Raw genomic sequence first — 18,613 nt, forward strand, 5'->3', positions numbered from 1 at the left:
GGTTAATTTTGGAGGGAATGAGTAAAAACCTGGAATAGGTAGCAAAAGTGAGGATCAGCAGTGCCGACGGTGGTGCATTTGTCTTTCTTTTGCTTTCTCCTAGGACTTGCTATGTACTTCCACTTGGGGGGCACAGGGGGAGGTGCGTGTGTGTGTGTGCGCCTGTGTGTGTGCCTGTGTGCGTGTGTGAGCCTACAAACCACAACTGGTTTAAAATGCTTAGAACTTGCTAATGTGGCTTTACGTTTCTCTCGTACAGTGCTCAGGGTTAACAGTCCATCCATGCCGCGGCAGGGGCTCTCCCCTAGTGCATGTGTGTTGGCGTCCGTAAGTACAGAGCATACGTGTCGGGTTCCTTCCAGCTTACGCCGTAGGTTACCACAGCATGAACTGAACGGTTGCGCATCATTCATTCAGGTTCTTTCCCAGCTTTTCTGACAGTGCATGTTTTGAAAGCATGCGAAAACAAGATTAACACAGAAGTCGTCATGGAGAGAGATGTTTGTGGCTGTACAGCATTGGTGATTGCATTTTTATAGTATTTCTAATTGCGTACGCCTGTAGTCCTGTGAGCCCTGCCCCGAGTTTCTTGTCAGAGTCATGACCATGTACCTTTTTTGTGGTATTACTCTTAAAAGTTCATTTTAATGTATTAATAGTATTCCTAATGTGTGTTGCAAAAAAAAAAAAAAAAGGCTCTAAGCCTTTTTCCTTAAAGTTACATTTTCCTTAACTTAAAAGGTAGTTTTAGAAGTACAAATTGGCTTCCATGTTATAATCTTTTTTTTGCTTAATTCATTGACTGTCATTCATCAAGGAAATCGTACTTGAGTTGTAAACTAGACAATGAGGAAACACTTGAGGCTCTGCTGGATGTTCTGTTCTTGTTGTTGGTGGTGTTATTGTTACCCAGTAACTTGAATATTGTTTAATGTATTGTAATACATTGTAGAGTTTATCTTAAGCTGTTAAATTGTAATGTACAAATGTGAATAGATACTTATCTATAATAGGGGTAACTTTTGGTTTACCTATAATAGATGTTTCTAAAAACAAGTGAGGGGACAGTTGGTCTTTTTTTTTTTTTTTTTTTTTTTTTTTTTTCTTTTCTTGGCACAAGTTGCACTATTGAAAATTGAGATTGTATAAACCGGTCAAAAGCAGCAAGATACCCCACTCTTGTAGCTGTCCAATAAAAAGCTGTTATCCTAACGAGCAGTGGACTCTTGTTTAGGTCTCCCCGGGGGACGCTCACGGCGGTCTGTGACGGGACCTTGCAGAGCTTACCTTCCAGGTCACCTGGTGCAGTCTGGCCTATAGTCCACTCCTAATACCTGACAGGCGTTGAGAAAGATGGGGAATATTTTCAGCTGAGGCTGTTTCCTTTGTACCTTCTGAACCTTGTTGCTGACTCGGGTGAGAGGAGTGCTGCCGGATGGAGACCTGTGGACAGCTTTAGCTTTCATCCTCTGCTTCTTCAAGCCCAAGATTGGTTCTATTAAGTTTGCCACGACTTTTCTTTATGGATTTATTTATTCTTGGTGCCTAAAAGGACACGTTGTGAGTAGTTTTTGTTCTTTGGCGTATTCTGCCCAGTGGATGCAACTTCTATCCTCAGTTCAGTCCGTGTACCTCAGGCAGTGACGAGACGGAATCACCAGTGCCCCTTGTGTGGGCCGCTAGATCCAGCTGGCCTCTCACAGCAGGATGGGCCCTCCCTTCGTTCCAGCGGTCCAGGCAGCTGGCCGCAGCTCCGGACGGGCACCTAGTAGCACTGAGGAAGCAGGCGTGGAGCCAGCGTGCTTCTGCCGTGAGATGGAGTGACAGGGCTGCAGCTCGGTTCCCGCCCCTGCGGGGGAGGCTGACCTGGTCAGCAGGGTCAGGTTCCCCAGGGCGTTTTCCTGGATTGGCAGGATTGTTAGTGTGATGCTGATGCCTGTCTCGGTGACATGGCACTGGCTCCGGGGTCGGCCGTTTGCATCCAGGCACCTGTGTGGTAGGTTTGCAATAGAGTCCGTGTGTCCTCATCTGGAAGTTCTTTCCAGAAGACGGCCGGGACACGTGGATGGAAGCTGGGGTGCTGTATGCATGTGTCTGCCTTGGTGCCCACCCTCTCTGGACATCTGCTCTGGGTCAGTGACCAGGAAGCCCCATGGTGAAGGGCCTGTCCTGTCAGACCTTGACTCTCGCTCCCTTGGCTCACGCAGGCCCTCTTACCCAGGGCCTCAGCGCCACGCCTGAGCGGGAGGAGCCCACTGGAGTCCGTGGGGCCTATGCAATGCCTTTTTTCCATTTAGCAATACAACTTTGAGCACAAAGATTGGGTTGGTGTTTTCGGAGTTCACAGTGTTGATTGTACTGAAACCACTGCCAGGTCCAGGTCTGCTCCTGCTGTGCCAGGCACCCCCTGTTGTGCCAGGCACCAGCGTGCTCCTCCAGCCCCTGCTGTGCCAGGCACCAGCGTGCTGCTGCTTCTGCCCCCTGCGTGCTCAGCAGCCTCTGCAGTGTAGTGTGAGGATCTGATTTCTGAAACCCTCTCTGAGTCACCGTAGGCGTGCTGAACAGTTTCCTCCTGCCGCTGCTGCCTTGCAGGTATGCTCTGGGACGTGTTCTCTTTCATCATATATACTAGCAGGGGCCTGCGTCCAAAGCACTGTAGCAGTGTGAGTCTGTGTGTGTGTATATATTCGTGTAAATATATATATATATTTATTTATTCTAGCACTTCAGAAACTTTTGAGTTGCAGCAATCAACCTTACAGTTTGAGTTGTCCTTCTCAGTAGAGGTGAAGGTTCTAGACTAGTTCCAGGGCAGTGTAGTATTTCAGAGGCACAAATTAGGCTGTAGCCATTGGGTGCTCATGTGCCAGAACAGCGTGTAACGGGTGCGGGCCGGAGGGTTGCAGGGCCACATGGATGGTTGTGTGATGACAGTGTCCACCGACCCCTCTCCTGATAGTGGGGGGAAGAGCATCACTCCCCGAGATGTGACTGACACAAGTAGGGCCACCAGATTCCTGGAAGGTCCTTTCCCAAAAGAAATGGAAGAGGATGATCCCCCTGGCTGACCCTGGGTGGCACTCGCTCACTTCGGGGAGGTGCCCCATCAGAGTCACTATGGGCTCTTGTTGAGGTGGGCTTGGGGCAGCATCTTTGGACAGGCCCTGGCTGGCTGGCACTCCACCCATGTGCACAATTGGTTGCTGCTCAGCTGCAACCAACATTTTCTTACTTGTTGCCAGTTGTCTGGTCCAAATGCCTTGTCTGAAGTGAAAGAACCATGTCTGCCTGCCGACTTGAGCTGTCTGGCATTGTTTTCTGAGTAGTTGAGGTAGAATTCCAAAACCACTGTACCTACATGTATGTAAATAAACATGTTGTGTATAGAGAGATGCTGAGTTCTTTGTACATATTTCTTGTACGTTGGGACCCTGACCTGTGTTTTCCTTTGCTTGCTTCTTGACAGTCCTGTTTCTGCTTTCCTTAACTTCATATATGGGTCATTTTACTACCTTGTTTTTTTTAATGTTTATAAAAGTATGAGAAATTCATAGTTTGTTCCTGTATTTTATAATTCAGTTTTACATCTATACCTTAGAATTCCTGTTTTTTTTGTGCAAAGATTTTTCAGTATACCTGATTGTGTTTCGCATTTTCCTTATGGTTTTCCTGGGTGCGATGCGTTGGGTTGGGGAAAGCATGAGGCCAGTCCTGGTGCTGCCTGATGTTTTCACAGCAATAGAAACAAGACTTCCTGTTCCTAAGCCCCCTCTAACTTGCTCAGTGTGCTCGCAATCACACCTAGCTCTCCACTAAGCCAGACTGCTGCTGCGCTCGCCTGACAGGAAGACCTTACGGATAGCCGCCTGCTGCCGCGGGCAAAGGTTGGGCCCACACTGCAACCCACAGGTACTAAACAGCCATCTGTTTTTGCTGATGGCCAACTCAAGGTGACGTAAGAGAGTCCCTGAGGTAAGGGTTGTGCCTACTGCCCTTACAGGCCGAGGTGGGCACTTAGCACAGCGGCTGGCCACGTCTACTCTACCCCCATGCTGTCTGGGCTGTGTTGTGGCTCTGTGTTGTCAGGATCAGTCAGGGCCCTGGGAGCTGGGCTGGGTGAAGGCTTGCCGCCATCCTGCTGAGAACGGGCAGCAGGGTGGCCAGGGCTGGCTCACAGAGGTGGTGGGGACGCGCCCAGGTAGCAGACACTGAGGTTTTACTACAGGTTTTGCACCTTAGAGAGAATGTTCCTTTATAACTTTGACAAACGATGCTGTGAGCTTGAACTCTCGCATGTGCTTCCTGGTGAGTTGGAGGTGCCTAAGCAGTATGCAGCTGAGTGTGTCTGCCGTGCATCTGGGCCGCACTGACACCTCGGCGGGATCCCTGGCTGTGTGGCAAGGCAGAGTTGAGCTGAGATGGCCCTGGCAGCAGAGAGTGAGAGGGGACGGAAACCTGAGGAAGATGACCGTTGTGGATCCTCATGGTTTAAGTCTCCCCATGTAGAGACGGTGCGCAGTCCCCTAGTAGAGGCAGCTCGCCCGGCTGCGGCATGGCTGACTTTCTGCCTGGCCTTCTTGCCAAGGCAGAGCGTGTGGCACAGAGGGAGAGCACTCTCCCACGCAGCACAGCGGCACTTGCAGGCTTGGCACCTCCTGTTCATACTGCATTGGTATACTACTGAGATTGTCCGTAACCACTTTTGTCTGCCGTCACCGCTGCAGTACAGCTCGTGCAGGCTCCGCCTCCTGTGTGCAGGCTCCTTTTACACGTAGGCGTAGATTGTCCTCTGCTGTCCCCCCTCGATGCGTCTTGAGACGATGCTGTCTGGTGGAACCCAAAGAAGGTGGATGTAAACCCTTGGTTTGTTTCTGTTTGTTCTTGACTCTGCCTTTTGCCATCGCTTCTCGTTGTGATGCGTCCTCAGTGGCTGAAGGGTACGGGGCTGTTGATGATTGCGCTCAGCTTCCTGCCCCCGTTCGTGGGGATTCTGTACCAAATGTCCAGAACCAAGTATTCCAACCATCCTAATGTAATGTAACAAACTGCTCTCATGCAATAAAATGTATTGGCTGCATCTTGCAGGGTCTACTGCAAGTAAAAGAACATACCAACCGTGAAACATAACAAAGTCTGTATTTAGGTTTCTTGTGGTTTCTGTTCTTTTGTTTTTTGTAAGATTCTTAAATAAATTGAAACAAATGGCGATGTCTCTTAGTGTTTGGTTTGCCCAATTCTGTGTTGAGCTTTCTGTGTCGGTGTTATATTTAAAAAAATTATAGGGAATTTCTCACACCATGGACATGACCCAATCACTGAGCACTGCAGGCCCAGGCTGTGTTGCTGTCAGCTCTGAAGCCACCTGTGGAGTGTCGGGCCTGAGACAGATCACCTAGCCACAGACTGGGGCTCAGGGCCACAGGCCCGCCTGCCTGATGTCTGTGCTCATGCCAGGGGTGGTTTGCAGCAACTGATTCTCATTCCTCCCTCCCTCCTTCCCTTCCAGTTAGAGGAGAGACAGAGAACTTCCAAAAGCTGGTTCATTGCTCACATGGCCGCAATGGTACAGGCTCGGCTGGATTGAAGCATGGAGCTGCTTCTGAGTCGTCAGTGCGGGTGCAGGGTCCCAAGGCTTTGGGCTGTCCTTCACTGCTTTCCCAGGCCACAAGCAGGGAGCTGGATGGGAAGTGGAGCAAACGGGACATAAACCGATACCTATGTGGGAAACCTGGAAGAAGCTCCTGGCTTCAGCCTGACTCATCCCAGATTATTACAGCCATTTGGGGAGTGAACCAGCAGGTGGAGAATTCTGCATCCTCTCTGTGTGACTCCCCTTTCAAATACATGCACGTTAAGCATGTCCAGGGCTTTGAGGCTGTCCCCTTCAGTGCACCTGTGGATGGGCATGCCGGGCGTGGCAGTGTCAGATGCTGGCAGCAGCCCTGGCCTCTGCCCACTAGAATCAGGCGGTTGCAAATGGCCCCCAGAGCAAAGTCATCCTGGGTTAGGACCGTGGGTCCAGGCGGATCTGTCCTAGAGGTGGGGAGCAGGCTGTGCAGAGCAAGGCCTAGGAGCAGGTAGCATCTCAGAAGTGTTAGCTGACGGAGGGTCAGGAGTGTGCATGGTGCCACTTCCCTCCGCATGAATATTTATTAGTTAGTCATTTGAGAGTGATGTAAAGAAGCCATCTGTGGAGGCCTCTATGGAGAAAAAAAGACACTAAAAGAAATGTGCAAAATGCTTATTTTTAGAGTCCAGCTCTGCACGCTGGCTTCATCTTCTGGAAGCTGCCCACTCCAGGTGTGAGGGGCAGAAGCCTCGTCATTGGGTACAAATCCAGAGGCTGAGTGTAGCATCGCCAGCGAGCCTCGAGCACAGCACAGGGCATGTTAATTTTGGCTCAGTGTGGTAGTCTAGTGGCTAAAGTCCTCTCCTTGAATGCACAGGGATCCCATATGGACACTGGTTCTAATCCTGGCAGCCCAACTTCCCATCCTGTTCCCTGCTTGTGGCCTGGGAATGCAGTCGAGGACGGCCCAAAGCCTTGGGACCCTGCACCCGCGTGGCAGACCTAGAGGAGGCTCAGCTCTGGCCGTTGCGGTCACCTGGGGAGTGAATGAGTGGACACAAGATCTTCCTATTTCTCCTCTCTGTATATCTGCCTTGACTATAAAAATAAACCTTAAAAAAAAAAAAGTGGAACAGCCGGGCACGAATTGGCACCTCTGTGATGCCTGTGTTCCTGGTGGTTTTACCTGCAACAACACAGTGCCAGCCCCCACAGGAAGTTCTCTGCTGTTACTTCTGCTTAAAGGTGGGAATTTGCACGAAGAGCTGTGTGTACACCCTTAGTTACTGTAGGAAATCCAGCAATAGGAACCCCCAGTGTCAATCCTCAGCCCCTCAAGGGCCCCCTGTGCCCACTGTTGTCTTCCTACAGTGTGTACTGTGTGTGTACCCTGTTGAGAGATGTTGATGGAAGAAGTGTCTGAATAATTCCCATCTTTTGTTTCTAAGTCATAGGAAGCCAGGTTTAACCAACCAAACACTTCGGGCTCTGAATTGGGCTGTGGCTGACCTGCCAACTGGATGTCCACAGCCATGTTGGGAGTGCTGATGAAGTCCCAGGTCCCTGCTGACACATCCTGAGGCTACAGGTGGTGTATCGGGTGCTTGGCCCCTGCAGCCCACGAGGGACACCGAGCGGGTCGTGGGCTCCTGGCTTCAGTGTGGCATTGGGGTGTGAACCTGCTCATGGAAGCTCTTTCATGTCTTGCCTTTCAAGTAGAGGAAGATAGAGAAGGCACCATCTGTTTCTGGATGGCCTTATATGCTAAGAATGACAGTACATTGTTTTAATGGTTGGTGAAAGGAAATATTTTCAAACATGTGAAAATGATAATGAAATTCAAATTTCAGTGCCCCAAAATAAAGTTGTATTGGCACACAGCCATGCCCATTTGTGTATTATCTCTGGCCACCTCAAAGCTGCCATGGTAGAACTGCGTAGTCATGCCAACTATGGCCAACAAAGCCTAGAATATGGGCCATCTGACCGTATCTGTAAAAAGCTCTGCTGCTGTGAGAACAAGTTAAAGGCACAAAGATAACCCGCAATTAGAAACCCTGAGAGGGGACCACATCCATCCCCAAACTGTCCCAAGGACAACAGTCCTCTGGGGGTCCCGCAGAGTAGTCTATCTGCTAAAGTCCTCACTTTGCATGCACTGGGATCCCACATGGGCACCAGTTCTAATCCTGGCAGTCCCACTTCCCATCCAGCTCCCATCTTGAGGCCTGGGAAAGCAGTCAAGGATGGCCCAAAACCTTGGGACCCTGCACCCACGTGGGAGACGCATAAGAAGCATGTGGCTCCTGGCTTCAGATCTGCTCAGCTCTGGCTGTTGCGGCTGCTTGGGGAGTGAATCATCAGATGGAAGATATTTCTCTCTGCATATCTGACTTTCAATAAAAATAAATTTTTAAAAAGAGATATATTGCTTCTCAGTAATATTAGTTCCCTCCTAATGCCCCGGGGAAAGCAGCAGAAGGTGGCTTCTCTGTGCGGGGATCTCAGTAGAAACTCCTGGCTTTGGACCTGCCGTCTGGGGAGGGAACCGGCGGATGCAAGGTTTTTTTGGTCTTCCCCTCTCTGTAACTGCCTTTTTGGAAATCTTGGAAACAGTGATCACACCCACTTTTCCCTATCCTTGGTCCTTCCAACCCTGATCAATTATGTAAGCATCATCTAAAATAAAAACAAAGACCAACTCTCAAAAATAAATATTCTCACTTCAAAAAAAAACACTTTAAAAACAATAAAAGAAAACCAAACCAGAGCCAGAGATGACCCAAGTGCATGTGGCTTCTGGCTTTCCGTCCCGAACAGCCGTGGAGACCATCTGGGGAGTGGGTGAGTGACGGGAGCCCTCTCTGTCTCTGCATCCTCTTCCTGTAACTCTGGCTTTCAAATAAAAGTGTTTCAATCTAAGTGAATTATGCTAAGTGAATTACATCCCACTTAGAAATGAAAAAAACATATTGGTCAAGTCCACTGTAACTGAAATAAAAAGGGTATCAAATCCTTTTCAGTGGGGCCTGGTACAGTAGCTTAATGGTTAAAGTTCTTGCTTTGCACACACAGGTATCCCATATGGGCACTGTTCTAATCCCAATGGCCTTGTTCCCCATCCAGCTCCCTGCTTGTGACCTGGGAAAGCAGTCGAGGACCGCCCAAAGCCTTGGGACCCTGCACCCACATGGGAGACCTGGAAGAGGCTCCTGGCTCTTGGCTTCAGATCAGCTCAGCTCTGGTTGGTGTGGCTGTTTGAAGAGTTAGTCATCGGACAGAAGATCTTCCTCTGTCTTTCCTTTCTGTATATCTGATTTTGTAATAAAAATAAAGGTTAAAAAAAAATCTTTTTCAGTGATAACCAAGACTTGACAGGAAGGGATAGAGATAGGAAAAGCTCAGAACATTCCTGGAGGAGAGCTAGCCTCCTGCTCTGAGGAAACATGGCCTGGTCCTGGGCGGTACAGCCACAGCGGGACCCTGGCCTTCCAGGCGCCATGTGCCTGGGTGGCCGCTGAGGTCCCGCTGACCTGTGCTTTGTCAACAGCACCCTGGATCCTGAGGACTCCCCCCATACGAGGATGTCAAAAGATTTCTTAGTAATTTTACTTTGGGGTACAGTTCCCCTGGGATATCTGTACCCCATTTGGGAGTGTTGGTTCCAGGCTTGGCTGCTCTGCTCGCCACCAATCCACACCCTGGGAGCAAGTCCCTGGGTCCCTGCCACCCGTAAGGGAGATCTGCACTCGGGGAATGAACAGGTGTGTGTAAAAGTCTCGCCCTTGTGACAGTCTTGAACATCAATCTGTTGGTTACATATTGAGATTGCACTTTGAATTCATGGTGTTGAATAAAATGCTATTAACTTGAACTGGAATATTTTCTACGTACTTCAATGGGACCAGTACCACTGGGAGAGTGACTTCTGTGGTCGCCTTTGAGCATTCAAGGATTCAAGACAGATTTTCCACAGGCACCCTTTCCAGGATCCGCCAAGGGGCCCCGGAGCCCTCCATGCCCAGGTGAGCCTGACCCTGGGATAGAAGGAAGAAAGAAACCCCAAACCCAGCAAGGCCCCCCAGGTGTTTTGACTTTAAGCCGGGGGCAGCACTCCCTGCAAAGGGGGGCACAGTCCCCAAAATGCAGTTCAAACATCAGGGGGCCAGTAAGTTGGTCAGATATTTTCCAACCTCCTTCCTGCATCCTGGCACCTTTCAGAGCCTGGCACACAGCAGGCCCCCCCGGGCCACCGGCACGCGACAATACCCGGGGTCGAGCGGGCGCCGAGGCGCGTTTTTCCCCCAGGAGGAGGACTCTCCTGGGCGGCGGTCAGGTCTCCGCGAGGGTTAAAATCCGCTCGCTGCAGACCCCTGCCGCTGACGCGAAATCGGGGTCAGGAGGCGGCCTCGAGCTCCGGGGCTCGCCTCCATTTTCTCCAGGTAATTTTCCATCCCTTCCCCTACCGCCGAGGGGAAGGGAAAGACACGCAAAGTTACCTCAGGAATCCCACCCGGCCAGCCTGGGAACCCTGAAGAGAACAGCCCGGCGGCAACCCGAGCGGCAGCCCGCGGGCATGGGGAGCGCGCCGGCGGCGGGGCCGCGCCGGGACCCCAGCCCCCCAAAGTTTGGCAAGTTCGGGCGTGAGCGCTCCCGGCGGCGCGGGGCGCGGGGCGCGGGGCGCGGCCGGGGCGGAGCCGCCCCCTGACGCCGGGCCGCCCCTCCCGGCTCCGGCCGGCGGCGCTGGCTCGGCTCAAAGTTTGCGGCCGCCTCTGCGCCCGCCGATGTATGGGTGATCGACTGCGGCGGTGTCAGGGTGAGGGACGGCCATATTTGCCGGTGCGGCCCCAGCCGTCAACAACAAAAAGTGCGCGGGCGCTCGGCGGGCGCTCGGACGGGCGCGGGGACGCCGGGGACGCCGGGGCCGCCGTGTCGCCGCCCGGTCTCGCCGCCGCCGCCGCCCTCGCGGCCTGGCCCGGCTGCGCCCGGCGCGCCCGCCGCCCGGGGGGATGTCTTACAAACCGAACTTGGCCGCGCACATGCCCGCCGCCGCCCTCAACGCCGGTGAGTGAGCGCCCCGACTGCGCGCGCCGCGCCCCAAGTGCCGCCAAGTTGGGGGCCCGCGCGCCTGTCCCGGCTCGGGGACCCCGGGGTGGGGGTGTGGGGCAGCAGCGGCGCCGGGGGGCGGCGGGCACCGGGCAGCGGGTCCCGGCCAGGGCAGCGCGGCCGCCGCCATGATTCCGGCGCCCGCCGCTAAAGTTCGCGGGTGCGCCCCGCACCTCAGCGGGTCTAGGGGTGCGGGGCGCGAGCCCGGGGACGCGGGGGTGCCCCCCACGCCGGTGGCTGGGGATCGCGGGGAGCACCGCGGCAAGGGCGAGGGCGGGGGAGGCTTTTTCTCGGCTCCTTTTTCCTTAGGCTCTTGGGCGGCTCGGCGAGGGCCCCTGCCGGCGGGATTCGGGAGCGGCCGGGCCGCGCCGGGAGCGGGGACCCGGGAACCGGGCGCGGGGCCGCGTGGCCCCGGGGAGCGCTGTAGAGGCCCCGGTTGGGGCCGCCGTGTGCAGCCAAGGCCCCGCGTGGGAAGGACGCTGTGGGCGAATGCCAGGCTGCAACCGGCCCTGAGGACGCGGGGAAGACGGGGCGGGACGGGGTCCCCAGTGGCCGGGATACTCTTGTAGTCTCGGCCTAAGGGCGCAGGGGAGCTGGGCTACGTCCCCGGTTTGGCAGGACGTCCCCATTAGCCGGGCGTGCAGGCACCGAACTTGTGGAAGGGTGCGGGTTCCTGGGGTTGTGCGGGAGGAGGGCTGGCGGCGACTCCCTGGAACCCGCATCTGTGAGCCCCCAACTCATGGGTTCCCACTGCCTTCTGGTGCAGGAGCCGGGCACCCGGGAAACTCCTACAGAAGTTAGCAGGCTGCGCCTAGGGGCTTGCCTCAGGGCCCCTGGGGACGGGCACGTAGTCGCAGCTTTCTGGGTCCCCCACTTTGTGTCGTGCTTAGGGTTCCTCTTTTAAGAGCCTCGTTTGGAAACATACACCTCCCTCTCCCGCTTGGAAGAGGAGGTGATCTGGGGTCTGTGGGGGTGGGGGGAGGGTGGGAAGGGTAAGGAGCCGAGGCGTTGAGGGAGGAGGGGCCAGGCTGCAGGTCAGCGGTAGTGCCACGCTGGCCACTGGCCTTCCTGCGTGGACTCCTGAATGGAAATCCCAGGAGGGACCCGGCCCTGGGCGGAGAGATCTGGTGGGGAGGGGGGTGGTTCTTGGACACAGGTTTGGGGTTTGGGGGAGGTTGGATGCGGCATACCCAGGGAGAGGAGAGTTGCTCAGGTGTGGATCTGAGCCCAGAGGGCCAAGTGCCACTTCTGGGGCCACATCATCCCCTGCTCTGGGGTCCAGGGATGCCACCACCTTACAAAGGCGGGCTTTGTTGCCAAGTGGGATTTCTGCAAGCCCGTGTCACCTGCGTCTGAGCTGGGGAGGGTGGGGGAGCCAGGTGATGAGCTGGGTGGACTTGCCCTGGGGTGTCCAGGGACAAGGGCCCTAACTTGGGACCTTGGAGCTCTGGGGTCACAGAAAGGGAGACTGTGGGGGTGGGGTGGGGAGGAGACCCTGCTGCCCTGTACTGGTCTGGCTGGCACCTGTGCATAGGATCCCTGCTTTCTCATGAGGATGTGGCAGGGCTGCTCGGCCAGGGTCCTGGGTGTTGGGGTGTATGGGGGCCAGCCGCCTCCCCTGAGACCCCTTTGCCGGAAGCCTGGCTCTCGCCCGCCACTTGCATCCAAGATGGACTCTTGGAGCCCTTCCTTGTCATGCTGCCGCACACCCTCCAGCCTGCCTCCTGTGCTGGTTGCCAAGCTGCGGCCAGGCCGGGGGTGGCAGTGGCTGAGTTAGACAAAGCCTCCGCCTCCCCGCCCCAGAGCCCCCCAGGCGCCCCAAGTGGCGGGAAGGCGGCCAGCTCCCCAGGCCGCTCTTTGTCTGGCGTGGGGGCGGGGAGGCGCGGCCCCAGGAGCTTCCTGGCCTCGGCCGAGCCCTCCCGGCTCCTGCACACTGCGCGCATTGTCTGATGCTCCGTGTGCTGACGTGAAGTCTGGCGCTCAGCGGCTGCCCTGCTCGGCGGGAAGGAGGGGGCACCCCGGAGGCTGCCTCAGGGGCTGGCCTTGCGCTGGAGGTCACCTCCCACGTTCTCCCCTACTGGCCTTCCTCCATTGCCCACAGGAGTGTACCCCAGAGCTATCTACCGGGGTGGGGGGGCTCTTAGAGTTGTAACCCCACTGTACAGCGTTGCCTCCAACAACTGGGGCAACTGAGACCCGGTGAGGGGAGGGCCTTGTCTGGTGGGAACAGCTCCTGGCCACCAAGGGGAGGTGAGCAGAAGGGGTGCAGAGGGCGCTGGGACCCTGTACCTGCCTCACCCCATTGGTCCCCAGCCCAGGGAGATGTGATACTGGGCAGGGGCCAGGATTGGATGCCCAGTCTGGGGGCACCTCAGAAGGCTCAGGGCCTGGGGATTTGGCTGATGTTGGTGGTCAGCTGGGGGTACCCCCATTCTGCTCATGGGCATGGCTAGTGCCTGCTGCTGGAGTGGGAGCCACAGATCTGTGGAAGCTTAGGCTTTGAGTGGTGCAATGTTCGCCCAGCAGCCCCTGCTTGAGTGTCTGCCTGAGTCCTACAGGGATCCAGGGCAGGCCCAGGCTGGCACCTCCTGGTGCTTGCCTCCTGCTAATGCCTCTCCTGGGCCGTGTGGCCTGTATGTCCCACATCCCTCCCCACACCCCGTGCTAACATGTGTGTTTCCCTCTGTGTATGGGGGGCGCTCGGCTGGCTGCTGCATGCCCCTCCTCCCCCTCCCCCACAGCACAGAGCAGCTGGTTGGGCTGGCCAGCCTGGCACCAGCTGTCCATCACTGGGGCCAAGGCGCGCCTGAGGAGAGGCTGTTTGGCTTGGAGCAGCGGGGTGGGGGTTGGGGTGACAGGTTGGCAGCTGCCAATGCAGCCTGGGTCGATTCTCCATGGTGAGCAGTGTGTGTGATTTGAAGGCCATCTCGCCCACCTGCAGCCATGGGCCTGCCAGCCCCATGTCCAGGAACCAGCTGGGCCCCAGACCCTGTTGCGTCCTGCCACGTCCCTGATGATCGCATTGCGGATATGGGGTCTGCATGCTCTGTTTGGCCTGCACTCAGGCCTGTCCATCCCATGTGGCAGGAGGGTGAGGGGCATACCGGAGGTAGTACAGAGTCTGGGACTCCTGCTTGTGTGTCCACATGCCTATCCCCAGGCATGGGGGGCTTCCCGACTCGTTCCCTGTTCCACAGTGGACCACATGGCCAACATGGCTGCTGTTGCTGCTGCGAGACATCTCAGTTCCCCCAGGTCCAGCCTGAGCGGCAGGTGGACTCTGGGGACAAGATAAGCGAGGCTAGGGCTGGGCAGCGCGTGGACGGCAGGGCTGTGGGATGTGGGCCCCGTGTGTTGGTCACTCAGGGTTACCCGCGGTCATCTGGGCTCTGTGTCAGGGCCATGCCAGATGGGAGGGCAGGAAGAGGTGGTTCTGCTGGCCTTGGCATCCTGGCTGTGCCCCCCCCCCCCCCCCCGGGCAAGGCCTGCAGCCTCCTGACCCCCTCCCTTTTCTGCAGCTGGGAGTGTCCACTCATCTTCCACCAGCATGGCCACGTCCTCCCAGTACCGCCAGCTGCTGAATGACTATGGGCCCCCATCTCTGGGCTACACCCAGGTATGACAGGGGGCTGAGGGCTCTGCTGGGACATGTCCTGTCCAGCCTCGGAGCAGGAGCAGGGAATGTTCTAGATGGGAGGGGTGGGAGGCCTAAGGCAGGCTATCAGCTTGCACATCTTTCTGATGCTGTGGTTCTGGGTGCTGGGCAGGCAGGGCCAGCCTGCTCCTTAGCGCCTAAGCAGGGACCCAGGGCCCCTTTGTCACTTGTTGTTCGTGGTGTTGGGACCCCTGACGCTCTGTGCCCACTTTTCTAGGGTGGTCACAGCAGGCTGTGAGCCAGCCCCACCCCCAGTCTCCTACAGCCTGGTCCTGTTGTTGAAAAGATTGATTGATTGATTGATTTGGAAAGCAGAGGGAACCAGCAAGCTCATGGGCACTTTCATCTGGCCTCCGTGGCTGGGGCTGGGCTAGGCTGAAGCCAGGAGCCTGTAACTCCATCAGGTCTCCCACGTGGGTGCGGGAGCCTGAGGACTTGGGGCAACCTTAGCTGTTGTTCAAGGCCCATGTAGTGGGGAGCTGGATCGGAAATGGAGCAGCAGGGATTCAAACCAGTGCCCATTTGGGTTGCTGGCGTTGCAGGCGGTGTTGTGGTTTGCTGTGTCACATCGCTGGCCCAGGTGCTGTTTCTTCATCAGTTTAGAAAGGAAACCACAGCTTCAGTGGCAATCCCTGACTCTGAGGGACACAGTGCCTCTAGGGAGCGCCCCAGGCCTCCGTGCCATGGTTGCCACCCTGAAGGTTCTTCACTCCAGGGTCACCATGGAGGCTGTTGCCCAGGCCCTACGGGGTGGCCCTGGTACCACACCTGCCCTGGTCATGCCCCGCCAGACCCACCTGTCTCGGGAGGAGAAACTGTCAGTAGCCCGGGTCTGGCCCAGGCAGCGGCTGAAGAAGCGGTGTTGGGGGGAGGATGGGCCCAAGCGCAGCCTGGAGCAGCAGTTCAATGCCCAGGCCATGTCGCGGCGGTGCCAGCAGCAGCGGTGGACACAGTTGGCCAGAGAGGGGCTGGGCCAGGCCAGGCAGCTGGAACGTGAGGCTACGGGGGTGCAGGCCGCAGCCCTGCAGGGCGAGGGGTTCCCCTCGATGCAGCTGCCTGAGGTGGAAGTGGAGGAGAGGCCTACGCAGGTGGCCTTGATGCCCTGGCTTGTGGGGAGCCCTGCCTCGCTGACCTGGGTGCTTGCTGTGGGCTGGGCTATGTGCATGGAATTCCTTCTAGGCTCTGGTGGGGACTCCTGGGTGGTCCACAGTGGTACGGGGGAGGCCGACTGAGCTCAGGTGTGACCATGGGTTGGGGACCTCTGGGGGCTGTCCCTGCAGTGGGCTGGTGGTTCTCTGTTTTCTCTGAGACGATGGAGGAACTTGCTGGCTGGACCTGTGCCTAGGACTGGGAGCTGGGTCAGCGCTCCGGCTGTCTCTGGATCCGTGTTCTCTCTGACCCCAGGGAACTGGGAACAGCCAGGTGCCCCAGAGCAAGTACGCAGAACTGCTGGCCATCATCGAGGAGCTGGGCAAAGAGATCAGACCCACCTACGCCGGCAGCAAGAGCGCCATGGAGAGACTGAAGCGAGGTGAGCGCTGCCAGCTCCCTGTCCTGGGCCGTCTTAGGGAAGAATCGGACAGGGTCCCCAGCCCCGAGAGGTTGACTGCAGTGGCAACGTTAGGGAAAGGGGCTCAGGCAGGAGTGAGCGTTGGGTGCCAGCTTTGGAGGGGCGTTCTGACAAGAGCATTACTACCCGCTGCTGGAGAGGGTTGCGGGTACGCCCTCGGTGTAGCCCCATGCTCAGCAGCCCTGATGCCTTGGCACCTCTGTGGGCAGTTGATGGGTAATGGGGGGGTCAGGGTCCCTGGGCCTGCTGTGCCCTTGGCCTTTGCTCTGGGGCTGAGCTGGGTGACAGGAAGGACACTTGGAAGTTTTTTGTTTTTTTTACACTTTAAATGTTATTTGAGAGAGAAAGAGCGGGGAGGTGGGGCTCCCGTTCACTGGTTTACTTCTTGAAATTCAACAGCAAGGGATCCATGCACAGGCTGGTAGCCAGGCGCTCTGCTGCCATCTCCCAGAGACGGCCCTGTGGTGGAGTGACCGGCCCAGGGCTCTGTGTTTCCTAACCACCAGGCTGCGTGCCTGCTGCAGCGGGAGATCAGGAGAGTGAGCACAGATGATGGGGTGGGATGCGGGGTGTAGGCCCTGGAGGAAGGAGACACGGAGGTTGCTGAACCCTCGGTTTTGAAGATCAGGATGGAGCTGGGGAAAAAGGAGAGGGACATGCTTTGGTCACACACCTGTGTCATGGTGGGGGCTGCTGTGGAGGTGGCGACTTGCCCACCTGGCTTGGTGGGAACCCTGTGACGGGGCTGCCGGACAGCTGAGGCTTGGGGAAGGGTGTGCAGCCCTGACTCTGACCTAGCCCCAGGGGCTGCTGGGAAGGCCCCGACGTCTGTCAGAAAACACTCAGTGGCTCAAGTCAGCACGAGGTGCCAGGTGACCACTCAGGGACATGGCGTGGGCCAACTGCTGGTCCTGGCCCCCGAGGTGCCAAGCGCAGGCTGACCCAGCTGATGTTATGGCATGGGGAGCAGGCCATGGAGGGGCTCAGGAGCTTTCTCGATAGCCCTGCAAGCTCCGGGCCTCTCAGGAGTGGTTTGAGTTCCTCATGGTTCAAAGAGCATGATTTGAGGATACAGAATAATCAGGCATTCCATGCTCTGCTATCCAAAAGCAAGGACCTTATGGGCCATGGCCACATGCCTGGCTTGTTACATAGACCCTGTGGCTGCTTTTGGAGTGCACAGACTGAACACAGTGGTCACAAGGGACTTGTGTTCTGTGAGGGTGCAAAGACTTATCTTATCCAAGGATAAGATGGTCAGAGGCGTGAGGCGTTGGAGCTGCCGGCACTTGGAGGACAGCTTCACAGGGAGACCCCTGGGTCCATGAATGTCTCATGAAGTTCAGTGGGGATCAAAGATCAGGGGAGACTCCCAGGGTTGGGGTGCTGGGGTGCCTGGTACTGCAAGGGCATCCCAGGGCAGGCTGGAATGTGGCTGTGTGTCCTGGGTGTGCATTGGGAGAGGTCTCTGTGTGGGTTGGGCCTGAAGACCAGAGGTGGGGGTGTGGATGTTGGTGCTGTCATTCAGTACAGTGTCCTCGGGGGAGCTTGCAGGTGCCACCCTGAGGCAGGGGTAGAGTTTTAGGGAATGTAAAGTGTTGGCTGGGAGAGAGGGGCTCTGAGAGGTGGGATGGGATTTCGTGTCGTCTTTTACAACTGTTGGTCAAGAGTCCCATGGCCCAGGTCAGAGTGCCAAGGCCTGCCGCATGCCTCTGGGTGGCGAAGGTTTCTGCCCATGGCGAGGTTTGGGAGGCAGCAGTGTGGGCCCAAGCACTGAGTCTTTGTGCCCCATGTGGGAGGCCTGGGCTGTGGGAGGCACTTGGATAGCGAATCAGCATAGTGGGCATGCTCCAAGATAAACAAAAAAACCAAAAGGACTATTAGGGCTGCTGGGCCAGGGCCTATGGCCGGTGGCACCTAAAGGGCTGACGTGGCCCCTTCCCAGCCTCTTCTTCTCTTGCAGGCATCATTCATGCGCGAGGACTGGTCCGGGAGTGCTTGGCTGAGACGGAACGCAACGCCCGCTCCTAGCTGCCTGGTCAGCTGCAAGATGAGCGGGCACAGTTAACCCCTGTGTGGACAACATGCGTGGTCTCAATGGTAACCTTTGGTCTTCCTCCACGGTTCACCAGGCTCTGAACTTGCCGTCTCCAGGACCGAGAAATTTCTGCAGTTAGAAGCATCCAGGTCCCCGGCCCGCCCTCCCCACGCCTGCACCGGTTAGCAGGTGCATGTCACGTCACCTGGCAGCCGCTGTGCTCCGCCTGCGGACACTGTCTCCCTTCATCTTATTTTGAATAAGTTTCTGTTACCCGAGTCCCTCGTTGTTCCTTTCAGAAGTTAATACAGCTCTGAGCGTCTTTGGATGCTTCCCCTGTACTGTGTAGATCTGCTTCCTGTAACTGCATTTGTGTGTGTGTGTGTGTGTGAGCATTTGCATGACTATTAGCGCACAGGTTATAAATACAGAAGAGCGACAAGCCCGTCCGGAGCCCGAGCCTGTGGAGTTTCTGTTCAGCCTTTCCTTCCAAGTTGAGAAAGCATCGGGAAGAAAATGACTAAAACCGTTTACATCTTTGTATTTATTACTTGATGTAATAAAGCTTATTTTCATTAACAGTTTGTGGTCAGATGTGGGTTCTCGGAGCTCTTCGGTGTGACCCTGAGGCGTTTCCAATAAGAGGTTGGTGGCACTGGCACAGGTACAGTCATA

The 18,613-nt window shown here is 56.3% G+C and overlaps 1 protein-coding gene across 4 annotated transcripts; it reads left to right on the forward strand.

The window, feature by feature from the left end:
* Positions 1-9,977: 9,977 nt before the first annotated feature.
* Positions 9,978-18,128, forward strand: CDK2AP1 (cyclin dependent kinase 2 associated protein 1). 4 transcript variants are annotated; one of them, XM_058656807.1, is made up of 5 exons: positions 9,978-10,011; positions 14,194-14,291; positions 15,735-15,861; positions 17,864-17,927; positions 18,023-18,128. In XM_058656807.1, the coding sequence occupies exons 2-5, from the start codon at positions 14,223-14,225 to the stop codon at positions 18,075-18,077; spliced, it is 315 nt and encodes a 104-aa protein (XP_058512790.1). In that variant the 5' UTR covers positions 9,978-10,011; positions 14,194-14,222; the 3' UTR covers positions 18,078-18,128. The 4 variants fall into 4 exon arrangements, with proteins under 4 accessions (XP_058512790.1, XP_058512788.1, XP_058512787.1 ...); XM_058656805.1 differs by lacking the exon at positions 9,978-10,011 and adding an exon at positions 10,155-10,385; XM_058656804.1 differs by lacking the exon at positions 9,978-10,011 and adding an exon at positions 10,185-10,633.
* Positions 18,129-18,613: the final 485 nt, after the last annotated feature.

Source organism: Ochotona princeps, chromosome 29 (genome assembly GCF_030435755.1).
Source record: "Ochotona princeps isolate mOchPri1 chromosome 29, mOchPri1.hap1, whole genome shotgun sequence".
NCBI classification, from domain to species: Eukaryota; Metazoa; Chordata; class Mammalia; order Lagomorpha; family Ochotonidae; genus Ochotona; species Ochotona princeps.